Consider the following 20,192-nt stretch of genomic DNA (forward strand, 5'->3'; position numbering starts at 1 on the left):
AAAAGCTTCCTCCTAAATAAGCCATTAAAAGTAGGTAGTAGGTTATGGTTTCTATGGTGGCAACTTGTGGAAGAAAGATTTGGGCTAATCAAGAATACAGTTGTAATATGGTACATAGGGCACATGTCATATTTCCACTTACAGACCTCCCTCTTCTTTAGGTTCAAGGACTATAGAATCTGGACCTGGAAGAAAGTAGTCTGGAAACTGCTGTGGGCTTTAAGGGCTCAAGATGACTCCATGGGGGACAGAATCAGAACACTTTTGGGTCATGTATCTCAATGTAGTGCTCAGGGTCCAGGCCCTTTGTTGGAGAACAGATGACTTATGTTCATAACCAATAAGGATCAGGGAAAAAAAAAAAAAACAGACTGCTAAAACAGAACCAGGTCACTGAATACTGTGTGCTTACAGAAAAAAAAAAAAGCCAGAGTTGTTTCTTCTTCTCTGGTGTGTAAGTGTGTGATAAGAAATGCAGACATGATGTCAGGTGGTGGCCCATACCTTTAATCCCAGCACTCTGGAGGCAGAGCCAGGCAGATCTCTGTGAGTTCAAGGCCAGCCTGGTCTACAGAGTGAGTTCCAGGACAGGCTCCAAAGCTACACAGAGAAATCCTGTCTTGAAAAACCAGAGAGGGGGAAAGGGGAGAGGGAGAAGTGAAATGCAGACATGAAAGGATGAGAGGTAACAGAATTGATGAAGCATAGACCCTCAGAAATTCCCTAGGAAAAAGCAATGGAAAAAAAAGAACAGTGAGGTGAGTAGCCGCGAGCACATTTCTCCTCCTCATTTGACAGATGAGGAGCCCTAGTGTGTAGGCCAGAATCAAATCTAGATGAAGTCACTGTTCTTTAAAATAGGAACCTGAGATGTTATAGTAGCAAAGTCCTTCCTTGATCTTCACAAATCTTCTCTGCTCTTCCTTTAGTGTGGCCAGAGCATCAGTGTCCATTATTATAGTTGCTAACCACATACGACTTCACTTCTGGAAATGTGTTGAGTCACATATTGAAAAGATAATATTCTGGATATATTGGATAACAGTGTCAAGCCTGTTCCTTGGTTGGCATCACCTTTTTCGTTTTTTAGATAACTCAAGGTCCCTCCTTCATCCAGAGACTGGGAACTCAGCTAGGTGTGGTGACACAAGCCTGTAACCACAACATTTGGGAGGGAGAGGCAGATGATCAGTTAAAGAGAGAATCTGAGCCAGCCAGAGCTACGCGACACCATGTCTCAATGCTCCAAGCCTTACAAGGCTTCCAGGTCTAGCTACCACCCACACTTTTTCTCATCAACTCTTACCCTTGTTCCCCCCTGTAGTCAAAGTGTACCTCAGATCTTGATTCCTGTCCTGACAGCTGGCAACAATTGCGTCTAGCTGGCCTGTGAGTTGTTCCCAGCCCACACTTGTCTACCAGAAGCCTAAGTTCTTGCTGTGTCTCCTGCCCAAGTGACCCTGCGCTACTTCACTGTCACAGAATCTGTACTCATAAAATACCAGGAATGTTAGAGATTAGTAGATTAATTAAATGACTCTAGACTCCAGAGAGTTTTGATGTGGATTTGCTTCTCATGAGACACTTCCTACTCTCCTCTTGGGTCTGCTTCCTAGTTCATCCTGCCAGATATGTCTAGGTGCCTTTTTGTGTGCCCCCAAACCCAAAACATTTCATCAGTTTATCTTTGGATGCTGTGTTTGTTTATTTCCTTTGAATGCTCTACTACAAATCCAAAACCCCAGTATCCGGTAATTCTGGCACCGATGTTCTAAATGTAATTCAGCAGAATGAATCCACCTGTGCCTTCTGGGTTTATTTCTATTAATGAGCACCCACATGCTACCACTCACCCAAGGACTACTGCATAACACCGCTGCTGAAAACATGAAGTTCAAGATTACTGATTTCTTGGTGTCACCAAAAGGTACAGAGACTGAATCAAGACTACCCAGAAACACTTGCTCACTTACTCATATTGAGAGACTAATTGTGGGCAGAGTGGGCTCAATGCTAGCAATACAGAAATGATAAAGATGTAGTCAAGGAGATTTCATTTAGTGTGTTGATATATATTCAAAGTGTGTGGACGTGTTCAACTTTTGAGTGATCATTGTGCACAGAGAATACATTTAAAGTGTAGGGTCCCAGGAAATGCTGAAGGAAGACCCCAGGCCCAAATAGGATGCAAGAACAAAGAGCGTTTATTATACCAGCAAGCATGTGCGGTTGTTCACTTGTACAAAATAGCGGTGACCCCAGAGGGACTTGTAGGCTCCTTTTAAGTACAGCTAAAGGGCATTTCAGGGTCAACTGCACAATAACTGCTTGATTAAGCAGGCAGCATTTACATTAGTATATTTCTAATTGGCTGTGGTTTCATCTGATCATTTTTGAACACATCTGCACAAGCTTGGAAGTGGCTCAGAAGGGGCTGTTGGGTTTGTCCTTGAGATACTGTGAGGCTGACTTAGACCCTCTGTGTTCATTCTCTCCCTTGACCATGAATGTAAGGGCCTTGTAGATAAATGACCCTTTGTTGGAAGAGACACCTGTTTGTCCTTCTTAGAGAACTGGAACCTAAATTCAGTTGTGAAACGGGAGAGTTTAACCCCTTCAAAAGAAACTGAAACTATCCCAGAAATGTCTGTCACATAGGCCTTGCATTCAAAGTTTAAAAAACCAACCAAATCAGAGTACATTTCTAATAGCAGCCCCTCCTCTAGTCTTCTTTCCTTCCTTCATTTCTTCCTTTTTGACCTTTCACAATTTAGCACATGTGTAGTTAAATAGTAGCCCTCTTTTTTTGTTTCATTGAAAGTATTCTGATGCTAATAACTGATTAGAAACAATGTGCAGACAGTAGGTCACAGGAGCAGGCTTGAGAAAGCCCCTAATCTTTGTTAGCCAGGTCTAGCCTATTTGAAGCACTTTGAATGTAACATTCACATCTCTGGTTGATTAAATGATTTCTAGAACCTAGTCTGTTAAATTTTTATCTATCTATCTATCTATCTATCTATCTATCTATCTATCCTTCCATCTACTATCTATCATCTATTTATCTTTTTATCTATCTATCAATCTATCTACCTACTTACCTACCGTCTATCTACCTATACTATCTATCATCTCTTATCTATCTATCTCCTATCTATCTATCTATCTATCTATCTATCTATCTATCTATCTATCTATCTCCTATCTATCTATCTATCTATCTATCTATCTATCTATCTATCTATCTATCTGTATTAGTTCTTTGTGAGTTTCCAGTCCCATGCCTGTTTTGCTTGTATTTACCCCAACTCTTTCCAGATCCACCCCCTTCCTTCCATACTCACCCAACTTGTATACTCTTTCTTTTTTAAGCCTTCAAGACTGATTTATGCTGCCCCAATATTCTTGGATTCGTGATCTTCCACTGAGTGTGGTCAACTTAACTAGGGGATACACTCTTAGTGAAAGTGCTCTCGCTCTCTCTCTCTCTCTCTCCCTCTCTCCCTCTTCCTCCCTCTTTCTCACTCTCTCTCTCCCTCCCCCTCCCTCTTCCTCTCAGCAGCTAACAGTTGTTGCCCTGCAGCTAGTGATGGGATTGTGTACCCAGCTTCCCTCTCCATGTTGGGATCCAGTCTGGCTTGGGCTTGCACAGTTTTTGTGCTGTTGTGGTCACTGTGAGTTCATATGTACAGCTTCCCTCCTGTGTCCAGAAGATATTTTCTTGTCTTCCACTGCCCCTGGCTCTTACTCTCTTTCTGCTCTCTCTTCTGCAATGATCCCTGAGCATTGGAAGTGGGTGGGGGCCTGGGGTGCAGTATACATGTTTCCTTTGGGACTGAGCATTTTGTAGTCTCCTATTCTATGCACTTTGACCAGTTCTGGGTGTCTGTGTTAATCACCACCTACTGCAAACAGAAGCTTCTGGTGGGGGTTGAGGGATGTATTGACCTGGTGGGAATATGCAGAAAGCGTGCGAAAAGCTGTTCACAATTTAACTTTAATATTTACATCTACTTTTAATCAAAGGACTTTTTAAGAAAAATAGATGATCTATAACTCATGATTTGACTTACATTTCTTTAATGAGGGTGCAAAAATGATAGGCATTCAGTAGGTTGCACTTTAAAATGTGAATTTGGATCTTTTCGTAGACTAGCAATATATAGTAAGGTTACTCTCAAGGCCTTGGGCATGCCATTAAGATGAAGTCTACACCAGGTTCAGGAGAGATCATGAGGCCGAGTAACAGATACTCTGCAGTGTTTGTTATGCTTAGTAGCTTACGGGTGTTAATTGCATTTTTACTAATCATATTTCCTGTTTACAATAGGTTTATCAGAATGCACCTCATCAAAAGCCAAAGACTCTCTGTACTTGAGGCTAATTTGAAGGATATCAAACTTGGGGAACAAAACAAGGCAGCCCTTGGATGCTTAAACCTGCTTTTGGTTGTAACAGCAACAAGTTGTAACACACAAGTTTTTTCTATCCACAGTCAGGCTCTTGAATTTTGCTTCTTGTAGACATAACCGGCTTGCTAAATAAGAAACACAGATTCAATTGCAGAGTTAAAAGCCAAGAGGTCAGAGCAAGAGCGGAAAACCTTACCCTTCACTGCTTCTGCAGTCTTTCCTCTCACAAGAGACCTACTTCTGTGTGTTTTTTCTTTTTTATAGACTTTCTGTTCTGCTTTCTCATTGGTTGTAAACCCAGCCACATGACCTCCTCGTCACTGCCTGTCTGTACAGACCTCCAGGTCTTCTATGGTTGGTATTGAGATTAAAGGCGTGTGTCTCCATGCTGGCTGTATCCTTGAACACACAGAGATCTGCCTGGCTCTGCCTCCCAAGTGCTGGGATTAAAGGCATGCACCACCACCGCCACCACCACCACCACCACCGCCCAGCTTCTGCTATGGCTTGCTCTGATCCCAAGGCAACTTTATTAACATACAAATAAAAATCACATTTCAACACAAATAAAATTTCACTATAGCTTCTTGTCAATGACAACTGTTCTTTGTCTTCAGAGGGCCAAGCCTCCCAAGGCTCAAAGGGCTGAGCAACATCTGAAAAGAATCCAGCGCAGCTACCACAAGTATCACACTACTTTGGCGTCCATCAAGTCCAATGAGCAGGACCGCCTGAGAAGCGACTGGCTCCAGCACAATGACCGCAAGTACTTTGACAGCCTCGTGCGAGCGAGAACCAAGGATGCCATGCAAGGCTTCATCCTCAACACCGAAGAGAGGCGCAACAAGTAAGGCTCACAAACCTGGTAGCCCAGGCATCGAAGCATTCTTGAAGCACCATCACTTTTTGACTTCCTTTGAGTACTGGGGCTCAAACCCAGGGCCTCTCCTATGTTAGGCAAGTTCTCTAACATTTCCTTATGTCCTCAACTCACAAATGTTTAATATTGTGCATAAAACAATCAAGTGAAATAAAGGCCCTGGCTAAGTTTTTCATAGAAAAACCAGTAATTATTGTTTGTGATTATTTTTGCTTATGTTAACAACATTTTGATGGAAAAAGAGCATACTGTTTTATGATTTGTTTCTTTAATTGAAATATGTCCACTCTGCTACTTTTGAAGATAAGCATTCATATTTTATCTGTATATTATCAAATAAACTATGGCACAGATTAAGGTCTTATTTTTAACATTATTTATTGGAGGAGGGAGTGTCATTGTGCATGTGGAGGTCAGGAGGCAACTTTTGGGAGTTGGTTCTCTCCTTCCACTGTGTGGGTCCCAGGGTCAAACTCAGGTCATCAGACTATTCTTTCAATTGAAAAAGAAGTGGGTTCTGGGGACAAAGCTCAGGCTTGCAGGGGCTTTGCTGAGTTATTTCCTCAACTTAATAGAGATCTTTTATTTCTGAAGAAACTATTGGACACTAATCCACAAGATCAAAAGTTAGTTGGAATGATAATTTTAGTGAATAAATTACTTAGTTGTTTTTTGTTTGTTTCAGGCTACGTGAACTTTTGGCATCAGAAGAAAATGAGTATTTTACCGAAATGCAATTGAAAGGAGAAACCATTGAAGAGAAAAAAGACAGAATGAGAGAGAGAACCAAGTTTTTACGGGAGAAGAAGGAAAAAGAGAGGCAGGATTTTGTAGCTGAAAAGTTAGAGCAGCAATTCAGGTAATAAATTGGAAGAGTACACAAGCAGAATATGAACACGGGATTGTCAAATAGACTACAGAAGAGAGACTGACAGAGGTGCTTTGTCAAGGGAAGGAAGCAGACACATGGTTCCCTCCCTCAACACCATGATGGATCCTTGAGGTGGGAGGGAGATCATTAAACAGAAAATGGTACAGTATGAGGCCTTAAAGGGGAGGGGTGAGAGGAAGGAGAGGGGGGAGGGGGAGGGGAGAGAGAGTGGAGGGAGAGAGCCCCCCTCCCACTGGAGCACCTGGGATGGGTGGGGGTTGGGCGCAGAGGAGCCTCCTCAGAGAAAGCCCCTAGATCAACCTCAGGAACAAAGGAAATGCCAGATTTTGTAACTTTCTGGAGGCTGGTGATGCTTCACACCAGTGATTTAGTTCAACACAACCTTCAAGACAAAGGGCACGGAAGAGCCAGGATAAATTAAGAGCTGTCAGAGCATAGACTGCCTTTTAGTTCTCTGCACACAGGAAGTGGCTGTGGGGAGCAGGGCTTGACTTCTTTAGGCTGTGGAATCTCCTTTAAGAGTGACCACCGTCTTAAAGGACAGTCCTGCATTCTAACTGGTATATTAAAAATGATTTAGGAGAGCTAGCTCACAGTAAATCGTAGCCTTAGAAGGGTGTGCACGGTAATCATACTTTAAATCTTGGTAATCACTTAAAATGCACAGATTAAACACATAGATCACTTAAAACACAAGTGCGCAGTTTGTCTTAAATCCTGCTCTAGGACTCTGCTTGCCTCCTAAGAATGGAAGTGCCAAGTGAGGGTCATTTCCACCTCTGCCAAATCCATGGTGGATCCCCGTTTACTAGCGTCTGATTATTGCCTGGTACCGTGATCAATTCTGATCACCCAGACTTGCGATCCACTTCCTGACACAGACTATAGAGACCCCTTGTTTTCGGATCCCTGGTCTTCTCTGTACTCAGTCTGATCCCGTGATTGTCTCCAGTGTCCCTTCTCATTTTGCCTTTCCATCTTCAGATATCCTGAGTCTGTACTGATTTCATGAGAGTTTTGAAGGAAGTACCCCTCCTTTGAAATGACCTATTGTGTGTTACATCGTCAGAGCATGGCAGATGCCTTTAACAGCATAAACTAAGACACATTCCTTACCTTTAAAAGAAACGTGTGTGTGTGTGTGTGTGTGTGTGTGTGTGTGTGTGTGTGTGTGTGTGTCCCTGTGCTGGGTAGCTTCGGCTATCAACTTGACACAGCCTAAAGACTTTTGAGAGAAGCCTCAGTCCAGAGATTGCCAGATCAGGTTGGCCTGTGGCCATGTCGGTGAGGAATTGTCTTGGTTGATGTGAGAAGTCCTAGCCCACTGTGGTGGCATCATCCCTAGGCAAGTGGTGGCCTGGGCTGTGTAAGAAAGCTAGCAGAGCTGTGGAAGGGGGACCTCTCACAAGGTACCTCATTCAGGCAAATAATTATAGGCAACTAAAGAATGTTGAGAGTGGCAGAATTAGTCTCCCAGGGGTGAACTTCTTGGTTAGTTTTACAGTGCCAAGTGGTCAGCCCTCAAATCAAAACAGGGACATTGGACAGACTCAGCAGATTGTATTTAGATCTTTATGCCTTTATATATCCCCAGCCCTAAAGCAAAGATATTTGGAAAAGTCTCCATGATTGCTGTTTCTTCCTAGTTTTTAGAGTAAGAACATATTTATAACTAATTTATTATTCTGCGGTTACATTTTCACTGCTTCTTCTACTTCTAAGAGGTGGACATTAAAGACATTGCTGTCATGGGGTTAAGAGCTGTGTACTGCTTTTGCAGAAGCCCATGCTCTGTTTGTAGCACACAGATCTGGCAGCTCACATTCATCTGACAGTCCAGCTCCAGGGGATCTGCTGCCCTCTTCTGGACTCCATTGGCACCTGTACGCATGTGCACATACCCACATATAGACAGACACATGTAGACATAATTTAGAAAACACAATAAAAACTCCCATCATATTTCTCAAGTTGGTTTCATTTTGCTCCCTTTTAAAAATTCAAGTCCTTCAATGTAGTGATTGTCACATGATAGTATTATCAGTTTCATATGTCTTTTAATTTTAAGATTTTAATCTGCAGAAGGGATTTGAAAAGGTCAAATTTTTCCTGGAAGTGTTTAAAACATAGTCATTAATCTTTCAAAATTTCATTTAATAAATGCACTTATTATTTTATACTTATAAACTTTTTGCCTGCATGGGTGTAAGTGCACCCAGTCCCTAGTGCCCAAGAAGGAACTGGAGTTACAGACAGCTGTGAGCTGCCATGTGGGTGCTGGGATCAAAATAGGGTCCTCTGCAGGAGCAGCCAGGGCTTTAACTGCTGAGCTAACTCTCTAGCCCAAATGCATTCATTTTTGAGATGAGGCCTAACTTTGTAATCTAGGCTAGCTCAAAACTCATGGTATAGCCCAGGCTGGCCTTGAATTGAAGATATTTCTACCTCAGCCTCCCAAGTCCTGGGACTACCACCACCCCTGGCTTCAATAAATATTCTTGAGACTTACGTCAGCCTCTTTGGTAGAATACTACGGTGATTTACTTAAGGAGAATGAATATCAGTTAGGTTCTCAAGTCACCGAACATGAGTAAGCAAAGGGACGGCTCTTGTTAAGCTGCATTCGGGCCAGAGGGTCTAAGAGGAAGTCCCCACTTAACTGGCAGAATACAAAGGGAATACAAGAGTTCATTTTCACAGCACTTGCAAAGCAGGGTGAAAAAGGAGCAATATCAGATCAAGATGTGGTCCAGAGAACCATGAAATCTTCATCACTGACTTCAGTTCTATAGAATTTCCATTAACAATACACACTGGACTAATCCTTCCCGCTAGAGCCGAGGATCTCAACCTGTAGGTCTAGACCCCTCTGGGGGTGGAACAACCCTTTCACGGGGGTCTTGTAGAAGATACCTGCATATTGTATATTTACAACACAATTCATAACAGTAATAAAATTACACTTATGAAGTAGCAACAAAAATAATTTCATGGTTGGGGCATCACCAAAGCACGAGGGACTGTATTAAGGGTCACAGCGTTAGGAAGGTTGAAACCACTGCAGTAGAGGATAACAGGAAAAGTACGCTGCTGTAATGAATAATGGGCATAGGATGCAAGAACAACTAGCTGGTAAGAAGAAATTCAGACTTAGGAACCTAGAGAGAACAGGTTTCTGGGCAGGTGTTTTAAAGATGAGGCAACTGGCTCAGATAAGTTAATTCTTTTTGTTTTGTTTTCTTTTTGAGGCAGGGTCTCACAGTGTAGCCCTGGCTGTCCCAGAACTCACTATGTAGAGGAGGCTGGCCTCGAACTCATAGAGATCTGCCTGCCTCTGCCTCCTGAGTGCTGGAACTAAAGGTGTGCACCACTACGCCGGGATAGATAAGTTAAATTTTTGATCCAAAGTCACACAGGAAATGGCCGAGCAAGGATTCAAGTCGATCCTGCCTGATCTTATCTTAGTATCTTAGCAGTGTCCGCTTGGACCTGCCCCCTGCCTGTGGCTTCCTCACGTGTCCTCTGTCCAGATGGCCTGCATCTGGCTTGTTTTGGTTTTCCTTACTCCTGTGCATTAATCACTGTGTAGTGAGATGTCTACACACAGTGAGAAAAAAAAATTAGAGATACATTTTGCAATTGCAAATTGCTGACTTTGCTTCTGTAAACTTGCTTGCGTTAGACACTGACCCATCCCCTCCCTGGAAATAAGTAAAATGTTTCAGAGTCCAGACACTGGCCTTGGGACAAGGTCTGTAATTATAGATGAAAAAAATAAAATAAAATAAAATAAACGAACATAAGTCTCTGTTTAAAAATTCCCCAAATGGGACCCAAGATAAGGACCATCTGGTGAGTCCAGCAAACTAGATCAAATGTCAGCCAATCACAAGCATGTAACTATGCGAACTCCCCTCCAGAGTAACCGCTCCCCCTAGACCTCCCCGAGCCAACCAGTTTACGACTAATGTTACAAAATTTCCTGCGTAACAAAATGATTGCTGAAATATATGATGATTTTTAAATTGGGCCAAACCCGGGGCACCTGGTATCTTATGCTAATTTTGTAGTTTCTGCCTTTAAAAATGCCTGTAACCGCTGCTCGGAGGCTCTCTGACTGACCAGGGCAGAGAGTCCGTTTGCGCAAACGCTGAATAAATTCCTCTTGCATGTTGCATCTGCTGGTATGGAATCTTGGTTTCTGGGGGTGCCCTCCCGCAGACGAGAGTATCCCAGGGGTCTGGGGTCTTTCCACGGCACTGCCTCACGGCGTGTTTGCCTTTTGAAATCTCCCTTCCAGGGAACGCTGTGAGGAGCTCCGCAGTAAGCTGATCAGCGTCCACGAGCTGAGGGTGGGCGAGGAACGGAAGGCCCAGGTGGCCTTCAACGAGGAGCTGAAGAGGCAAAACCTGGTGGAAGAGCAGCTGTACGCCAGGCTCTGGGAGGAAGACAGACTAGCCAAGGAGAAGCGAGAAGCTTCCGAGGAGAGGAGACAGAAAGCACTGGTGGAAGATACACGCCTGGGGCTGGATGCACAAGTCACCAGCAACCAGGCACAAAAGCAGGCTGCACAGCGGATGAAGGAAGAGGAGGCCCGCCTCCTGGTGAGCCCTCTCACATGCCTGTGATGGGGTGATACGCTCCATGGATGCAGCGCTTTCTGGCTGGTTAATATAGTTTTCAGGCGTGGAGTTTGGGGCTGGTCCACTAAGCACATTTCCCCTTAGAAGTCTCATGGCTTCTTAATACACTCAAGTCTAGATGTGCAGATGTGCATAGAAGCACAAGGTCCGGAAGACTGTGGGCTGGCATGTGGAGCATAGTGGTGAGTGATGAGTAATGGGACCAAAGATCATTTACACTTGCTTTTGTGTGTGTGTGTGTGTGTGTGTGTGTGTGTGTGTGTGAGACTTTTGGACTCACACCTACTTATCATTTATAGTCACACACTGAGCAATTCCGACAAAGCTTTGTTGCTGGCTCAGCTATGTTAAAAAGCAAGCTCCCTTTCTACAGCCCCTCTTAATGCAGCTGTGTGTGTGTGTGTGTGTGTGTGTGTGTGTGTGTGTGTGTGTGTGTGTTTCCAAGAAATCCCTTAGGCTCACCCCTTAGAGCAAATGCGTTGACTTACTTGCTTCGCTTAACGGTGCCCGTCCATCTTGACTGCTCTTCAGGAGAAGAACAATGCACAGGTTAAGCTAGAGAAGGAGCAAGAGAAGCTCCGGAAACAGAAGTCCAAACGGGAAACCAGGAACAGTTTGCAAAAGGCTGTGCAGGAGAAGCTGGAGTCTCTGCAGCAGGGGCACAGAGAGGAGCAGGACCTGAACATGAAACTCGTGGGAAGGGCCCTTCAAGACTTGCAAGAGGAGGCAGATAAGAAGAAGCAGAAGAGAGTAAGGCGTTTATTTAGTGCCTACTGAATGCTGGTCAAGACTGGCTATTGTCAGTCTTATGGGTTGTTACTATCTCTCTCTCTTTTTTTTTCAGTTAGTGGATCAAGTTCAATTTATTATTATTATTATTATTATTATTATTATTATTATTATTAAGAGATTTTTCTATTCATTTTCCATACCAACAAAGATTCCCCTGTCCTCCCTCCTCCCACCCTCCCCAGACTCCCCCACCACAACCCACCCTCCCTCCCCCCTCCTCCAAGGCAAGGTCTCCCCTGGGGAGTCAGCAGAGCCTGGCACATTCAGTTGAGGCAGGTCCAAGCCCCTCTTTCCTGCACCAAGGCTGTGCAAAATGTCTCACCATAGGCACTGGGCTCCAAAAAGCCGGCTCATGAACTAGAGACAGGTTCCAATCCCAATGCCTGGGGCCCCCTAAACAATTTAAGCTAAACAACTGGCTCACTTATCCAGAGGGCCTGGTCCAGTTCCATGGGGGCTGCTCAGGTCTTGGTCCACAATTCATGTGTTTCCACTAGTTTGGCTAGTTGTCTCTGTACTTTTTCCCATCATGATCTTGATGTCTCTTGCTCATAGAATCCCTCTTCTCTCTCATTGATTGGACTCCTGGAGCTCGGCCTGGCACCTGGCCATGGATCTCTGCATCTGCTTCCATCAGTCACTGGATGAGGGCTCTATGATGACAGTTAGGGTATTCAACCATCTGATCATCAGAGTAGGCAAGTTCAGGCACCCTCTCAACCATTGCCAGTAGTCTACAATGGAGTCATGCATTTCTGGGAACTTCCTAGCACTCTGTCTAGAAAATATCATCCTGAGTGAGGTAACCCAGACTCAGAAGGACAAACATGGTATGTACTCACTCATAAGTGGGTACTAGATGTGAAGCAAAGGACAACCAGACTGCAACCCACAGCTCCAGGGAGGCTAGCTAGTAAAGAGGACCATAGGAAGGACGCATGGATTGTTCAGCGAAGGAGAAATAGATGAGATCTACATGAGCAAACAGGGGGTGATGGAGGGCAAGGGATGGGGGTTGAGAACATAGGGGAGCAGGAGGTTTGGGCTGGAACAGGGACAGAGTGGGAGAGCAAGGAAAGAGATACCATGATAAATGAAGACATCATGGGAATAGGGTTGTTGCTTTCTGTGTGCTTTATGGTGCAAGGCCCTGAACTCAGTCTCCAGCACCAGAAAGGAATGAAGAGAAGACAGGAGGAAGAGGGTGAGAGAGGGAGGGAGGAGGGGAGGGAAGACTATAAAAGATAGTTTTAGTGCCCCGCAGTGCAGGAGCACTCCAGTATCTCCACGTTTTCTTTAGCTTTTGATATTGTCACTCTGTTTGCTTTATTATATTGACTAATATCTCATATGACTTTAATTTACAGTTCACTAATAGTCAATGATGTTGAACAGTGTTTTATGTTCTTGTTTGCCTTCTCTATAGTCTCCTAGGTGAAAGGTCTCTTTATGGATTATTTAGGTCATTTCTGTTGATGTTCCAATCAATCCATTGTAGGGTAGCAGTATTCCCATTGAAAGTGTGCCAGTAACTGCTTTAGGAAACTCTTTGAGAAAGCATTTGAATCAACTTATTCAAAAATGTGCTGTCAAACACTTCAAACAGATGCAAAGAATGGTCTGAGCCCCTTTGTGTCCTTAGAAAGCTTTAGAAAACTTCAGCTAAAGTCCATTCTTGTATTGTCTATACCTACAAGCACTTCTGAGGCCTTTGAAGTAAATTCCAGACATAATAGTGTACCAGTGAATGCTTAAGTATATGGCACCACAACATAAGGATAGTACCTTTTAGAAGACTGCTTTTCAGGCTGCCCTAGGGGTTGACAAGATGGCTCAGCAGGTAAAGGAGTCTGCTATCAACCCTGTTGATTTCAGTTATTTCCCCAGGTAGAAAGACAGAGCCTGTTATTAAAAGTTGTCCTTTGATACCGTCCCTCCTCACACACAGGCACACACACACACACACACACACACACACACACACACACACACACCATGGTACATGTGTTTCCACCCACACACATTACACATTCACATACCAATAAATTACCACGTGTGGTAGTTTGAATGTAATTGGCCCCCATAACCTCTTAGGGGGTAGCACTAATCTCTTAGGAGGTATGGCTTTGTTAAAGGGGTATAGCCTTGTTGGAGGAAGTGTGACTGTGGGGGTGGGATTTGAGGTATCCTATGCTCAGGATACTGCCCAGTGTCTCAGCCAACTTCCTGTTGCCTGCAAGATGTAGGACTCTTAGCTACAGCTACAGCATCACATCTGCCTTCATGATGGCATGCTCCCTACCATGATGATAATGGACTGAACCTTTAAAACTGTAAACCATGTCACCTCAATTAATTTTTTTTAAATAAGAGTTGCTGTGCTGCCTTTTCACACCCTAAGATGCCTTGTAAATAAAATTAAAAAAAAATTTAAAAAAACTTGCTTTTACTTATGTGTTCTAATAATATGAATTAAATTCTATGCTGTGTAGGAAGACATGGAAAGAGAACAGAAGATATACAATGACTATTTGAAGCAGCGACGAATGGAAGAGAAAGCCCAAGAGAAAGAACTAGACAGAATACTAGAGGACATAAAGGCCAAGAAGCAGGCTGAGAAGGATCAGGAGCTGGCCCTTGAAAGGGAGGCAAGGAAGCGACTCCAGAATGAAGTCATGTGTACAAGAAAACTCCAAGTTCAAGAAAAGAGTAAGGAACTGAATTATCTCTATTTTTTCTTTGCCTTTACTTTTTAAAAATTAATTGTTTAGTTAGAGTTCAACTCAAAATGATGGGTTTCACTGTGACGTTTTAATACATACATATCATTATATTGTGCTCTCCTTCACACTTTCCCCACCATCCTCTCATACCCTCCTCTTCCATGCTCTTATTTTAACCACCAAAATATTGAAGTACCTATCTGTGAAATGCCATGAATGTTATAATGTCGCGGACCAGGCCTCAGTTGGACCACCAGACCGAGGGAGAACGGGATTGAAGGTACTCAGGACATCAGGGAGTCGGCAATGACAGACAGACACAGACACAAGATGCTGTGAAACTGTTGCAATTTTACTGAAGTGATTTGTGGTTTATAAACAGTCAAATGAGGAACTGATCAGGAGGCAAACAGCAAGGCAGAGATACACAGTGTCTAAATTTGTTCTGATGATTAAACATAAAAGCCCCCCATGAGATATCCTGTAGTGGTCAGGCGCTGTCTAGCAGATCTTTGCCAGAGTACGACTCACGGGCCAAGTTGTTCCTTTCCCTCAAGTAGATTATTAAACTTAGTTACATAGTCCGACCTAAAGATTTTTGCCCATCTCATAATGTGTGGCTGTATAGATCTCAATATTTTAGATCTTGTCATTCTATCATAAAGGCACCAAGGCTTTCTGTTTCTAGCTAATCGTTCCATAAAAGGCAATGAACTCCATCTGACCCTTTTTCCATCATGTTTTACCCATCTCACTCCTTTTGAATCATATTCTCCTGTAAATGGAAGGGGCTCCAGGTTATTCCCATGCATGGGATGATACCGTGGAGGAGTCCACCATCCATCCTTAATCAAGTACTGTACAAATTCCCCGTCTCTTTTAGTGGGAATTGCCAGTGCTGCTAACTCTTTTTCCCTGGAATCCTGATGACTCGAGTGGGGATTGTCTATGAGTTGTAATATTTTCTCACTTTGAGTGGTGGGCTCACTTATCATGAGCTCTGCTTGCTCAATGCCATCTAGTAATTTTTTTTATACTCTTGGGAGATTTTTTTTAACTCTTGCTTGAAGGCTTGGGCCAACGGGGGTATTGGCAGTGTTTCATTATTATCAGGAACATGGAGAGGCCATTTAGGGCCTGGCAGTGTGCAGAAGGAAGAGATAGTGATAGCACAGAGAAAGAATAGTGCTCCAGTCATTCACTTTGAGGGACAGCGTCTTTGTGGAAGTCCTCCATCAGGAAGCATCACACGACCTGATTGCCAAGGAACCGCCAGAGGGCTATCCCCGTGGGGCTCAACCCCCTCCTTTCCTGGCGACCACCAGATCAATGGCATTTGCCACACAGGTGACACCGCCATGGGTGTGATTTTATAAGTATTAAGACTCCTGCTTTTGCAAACCTTATCTAATTAGAACTGGAGACATCAATGAATGAGAAACTTCACATCCCAGCAGGCACTGCACAGACCCAAGGGAGGTGTTCTCAAGGTTGAAGAGTGGTGTGTACTTTGATGATTATAAAAGATAGGAAATGGTGGAAGGCAGAAACTCACCTCTTCCTCCTCCCTCTCATCTGCCCCTCTTTTCTTTCTGAAGGTGTTTCTATTCCTGTAACTGCACATGTCATTTTTAACAGCCTGTAATGTACTGAACCTTGAGAGATCCAGATGTCTGTTGAAGCCAGCTCAAACGGCTCACTCACTCAAGGCTCTTTGTGTTCCCCCATTCAAAGTGTATCCTTCTCTCCAGGGCTTTAACTATAACTTTTGGACATTTCAGATGATTGATGGACAAGAAGGGTCTCCATTCAGAGACTGTTCTCAAAGTTTGGAGAGGTCTTCCCCCCTTTTCTATCAGCAGTTAGTCATCAGTTCCCAGGTGTTTCATAAAGAACTTTCAATGACTCGTATGAGGGTTAACTTTAGTTTAAGATTTCTGGAAGTACATGTGTGCTGTGTTACCCTCGACTCAGGGATCTCTCTGAACCGAGTTGCCCCATACTACTAAGTGACAGATTCTATTAACTCTGCCTTAGAAGCCAGACCAGAGACTCTCTGCAGCTGTGTCTTCCTCTTCCCTCTAGCTGATTCTGCATATTGGCTAACACACTCCCAACTGCATGATAGATATCCATTAACGAAATGGGCCTCTCCTCCCTATTCATGCCATATTCTCAAGGTTGTGTATTCCTTTCTCAAGGGCAAGATATACCCCCACACCCTTTACTCCCCCAAGCTCCCACCCCCATCACCTGGGAATCAGAGACAGTCTGAGTGCAGGTGTGTACTGTGGATTACTGAAACCTATAAGGGACCTCTACTCTACTACATGGGCCTGAGCTCTTCCCAGAGTTCCTGCCATGCTGGTATTTGGCTATCTTTATTAAAGGTAATATTTCTTCCAATAAATCTCTTACCCAAAAGGTAAGTGTAATCCAACATAGTGTCCCTCTTGCTCTCTGAATGTAGAGGCTGTCAGTGAGATTCTCAAAGGTTCTCTGGAGACCACCAGTCTTACAGCTTCAGTGTGTCTAGATTATAAATTCTTTTTTTTAATGTATTTATTTATTATGTATACAGCATGTATGCCTGCACACCAGAAGAGGGCACCAGATCTCATTACAGATGGTTGTGAGCCATCATGTGGTAGCTGGGAATTGAACTCAGGACCTCTGGAAGAATAGTCAGTGCTCTTAACCTCTGAGCCATCTCTCCAGCCCTAGACTATAACTTCTTACCCTTTGACTCAGGAAACTGTTAAACAAATCCATATCTATGAATGTATAAAATAGGTACACAGATCAAACATGAACTGATAATATATCATAAGTAAATTTATTTTAAAACAATTCTCTGGTATATGTATATTTTTATCATTTATTAAAGGTAAAAGCAAAATTGCATACTAATGAGATGGATATGCTTGCATATTTTACATAAAGAATGAAATCTTGAGGCCTAATCTTGGTGGAATATTTGATAATGCATGACTGATAGCTCTTTTAATATTTTCAGAGTTGACTGGTGTTTTTATTTTATAATCATCAACACTGAGAATGCAACTTCACATAAACATGTAGTTCAAAATGGCAGAATTACATTGATGCCTATTTCAGAAATTGTTGCAAGTTCTGCCCTAATCCCAAGTGAAAACTCATTTACTGATCTTTTAAAAATGAAACTCAAGCCAGGAATTCAAACAGCAATAATAGTATGTTAATCAATTATCAAACATCCTAACATAATACAATTCAAAGATCTGATAATACTGAGGAATGTTAATAAGAAAATAATTGAAGTCTTTGTTTATCTCTATGACCTGCACAGTTTAGGGATTGACCTAACTGGGGCAATGGGGGCTGAAGAAATGAGAGACACATACAGAAAAGCTGGGGTGAGATGGTCCAGCGCTGTCATGGAGACGTACCAAGAGCAGCTTGGAACCTCAGCACATTTATTAGGTGTGTTAGCTGATAGAGGGTCTCGGTAGGGAAGCAGTCTCAGGACGCAGCTGCTACTTTATGCACACACTGGTCTTAGCTAGAGGTCAAATATTTCTCAACATCTGCACTCAGACCATGCACCACTGTTTGTGGCTGGGCCCTGGCCGAAGCTTCTCCAAGGTTGGCCTCAAACTTGGGATCCTCCTGCCTCTGCCTCCTTCAGTAAATTCTACCAGCGGTGTGCGCCACCACAACCAGCTAAGTGTAGCTTGGGTCTGAGTTGGGGCCCCACAAGGCCACAGGCAAGCTGCTTTTTTGCAAATTCGTATCACGAATGTTGGGTGCCAGATCTAGCAGGAATCTTAACAGGTCTTATTAATAAAATCAAATACCTGGAGCCAGGTATTGGGGTGAATGCTGGAAGATCAGAGAAACAGAACAAGCCACAGCTACCTCACCTTGCCAGTTCCTCAGCTGATCCTGTTTCCTCAGACTAGAAGCGTCTGTGTCCTCATCCATAATGAATCTCAGCTGAACTGTGCTGCTCTGTGCCTAAAAGCTTAACCAGCCAAATGCTGCTAGTTTCTGGTCCTCACACCTTATATATCTTTCTGCTTTCTGGCATCACTCCCTGGGATTAAAGGCTCACTTTCTGGGATTAAAGGCATGAGTCACCATGCTTTGCTGTATCCTTGAACACACAGAGATCCAGGTAGATCTCTGCCTCTGGAATGCTAGGATTAAAGGCGTGTGCTACCACTGCCTATCCTCTGTGTTTAATATTGTGGCCATCCTGTTCTCTGACCCCAGATAAGTTTATTAGCATGCACAATATTTCGGGGAACACAATACCACACCCCATAGCCAGGATCCTTGTTAGGGTGCCATTTGCTGTGACCTGTACGGCTTAGTAATTAACCTAATGAAGACATGACAGGCACACATACAGAAAGGCTGGGATTGGGTGGGCCATGTGCCATAATGGAGATGTGCAAGCAGCCTGGGGACTTGGCAGCTTTTTTATGTACAAGGCCTTTGGTGAAGGCAGGTGAGCTGGTCTCAATAGGGCGGTGGGTCTGTGTAGGCAAGCAGTCCTGGGATGCAGTCATCAGGAAGGAGGGAGCAGGGATTGGTAATTTCTGCACATACTGTTTTCCGCTAAAGATCAAACTTTCCTCAACACCTGTACTTGGAACCCAGGGCTTTTACCATTCCTCCCAGCCAGACCAGGGGAAGGTCTTCTAACCCCATAGATCTGAGGCATTTGTGCCTTGACATGTCTAGGCCTATGCCAATGGCACACACTCACGTTGGACCTCATCCGATCCCCGTGATTTGCCATAATTAAACCATTTTGTTTCTTTAGGAACAGAAAACTTGGCACATAAACTGCAATTCATAGCACACAGTCACCCAAATCTAACCCACAGTAATCCCAACGGCATTCATTAGCGCTGGGTGGTACGGCGTTGTGTGTAGTGAAAAACTCACACACTGTGCACTTGGAATCAAGGTGCCAGGGAAGTCGCTGCTATGCTAGCAAGCACGTCCAGAAACAAATCCATCATGTTACCTGCTTGATTTGGAATTAAAGTTTGGTTGTTGCAGGTTCAGAAACCTTTTAATGTTTCCAACATTGGCATGACTCTGCATTCAGTTATGTGACTCCACAAGTTTGTCGCCCCCTTAAGGTTTCTGCCTCTGCCAGGAAAGTACAATATAGACTGTGAGAGTTCTGTTAGATTTCCACACAAGTGGTCTCTATAGGAATAGCTCCTGGTTTTGCCGATCAATTCTTTACTTTAGGAACTATAACAGCAGTAAAAAAAAAATGTTAATTCAAATTAGTTAAATTTCTCAGTAAATGAGAAGAAAATTTATAAGTGGAAACTATGTTTGTACTCATCGTTGATAAATGTTGAAATTTTTGAGGAACCATGGAAAACTTAAACATTAAGGGTGAGTTATAAGTACACAAACAAAACCAAACATAATTCTACCACTCAGGAAATCATAGCTATTCACAGGTTTTGAGACTTTCTCTTCACCATGTGTATAATTTTCTCTCAAGAATCAGAATGAGCCTAGTTGCTTTTGCTCCTTTGTGAACTCCCTTTTTTCTTCCTCCTCCTCCTCCTCTTCCTCCTCCTCCTCCTCCTCCTCCTCCTCCTCCTCCTCCTCTTCCTCCTCCTCCTCTTCCTCCTCCTCCTCGCCTTCTTCTTCCTCCTCTTCTTGTGCTGAAGAGAGTACTAAAGGTCTCAAGCATGATGGCTCGGGCTCCATGGCGGTTTCAGTGAGAATTGTCCTATAAACCCATATATTCCAATACTTTCTCCCCAGTTGGTGAAACTGTTTGGGAAAGCCCAGGAGGTGTGGCTTTTTGGGAAGGAGGTGTGTCACTGTGTG

At 43.5% G+C, this 20,192-nt stretch overlaps 1 protein-coding gene across 1 annotated transcript in view; it reads left to right on the forward strand.

The window, feature by feature from the left end:
* Positions 1-20,192, forward strand: part of Cfap53 (cilia and flagella associated protein 53) — a 56,458-nt gene that overhangs the window by 1,272 nt on the left and 34,994 nt on the right. Inside the window, exons 2-6 of the mRNA XM_036204450.1 lie at positions 5,030-5,259; positions 5,978-6,151; positions 10,485-10,788; positions 11,359-11,577; positions 14,112-14,328. Coding sequence (XP_036060343.1) covers positions 5,030-5,259; positions 5,978-6,151; positions 10,485-10,788; positions 11,359-11,577; positions 14,112-14,328 — 1,144 coding nt within the window. The remainder of the gene's footprint in view (positions 1-5,029; positions 5,260-5,977; positions 6,152-10,484; positions 10,789-11,358; positions 11,578-14,111; positions 14,329-20,192) is intronic.

This window comes from Onychomys torridus, chromosome 13 (genome assembly GCF_903995425.1).
Source record: "Onychomys torridus chromosome 13, mOncTor1.1, whole genome shotgun sequence".
NCBI lineage: Eukaryota > Metazoa > Chordata > Mammalia > Rodentia > Cricetidae > Onychomys > Onychomys torridus.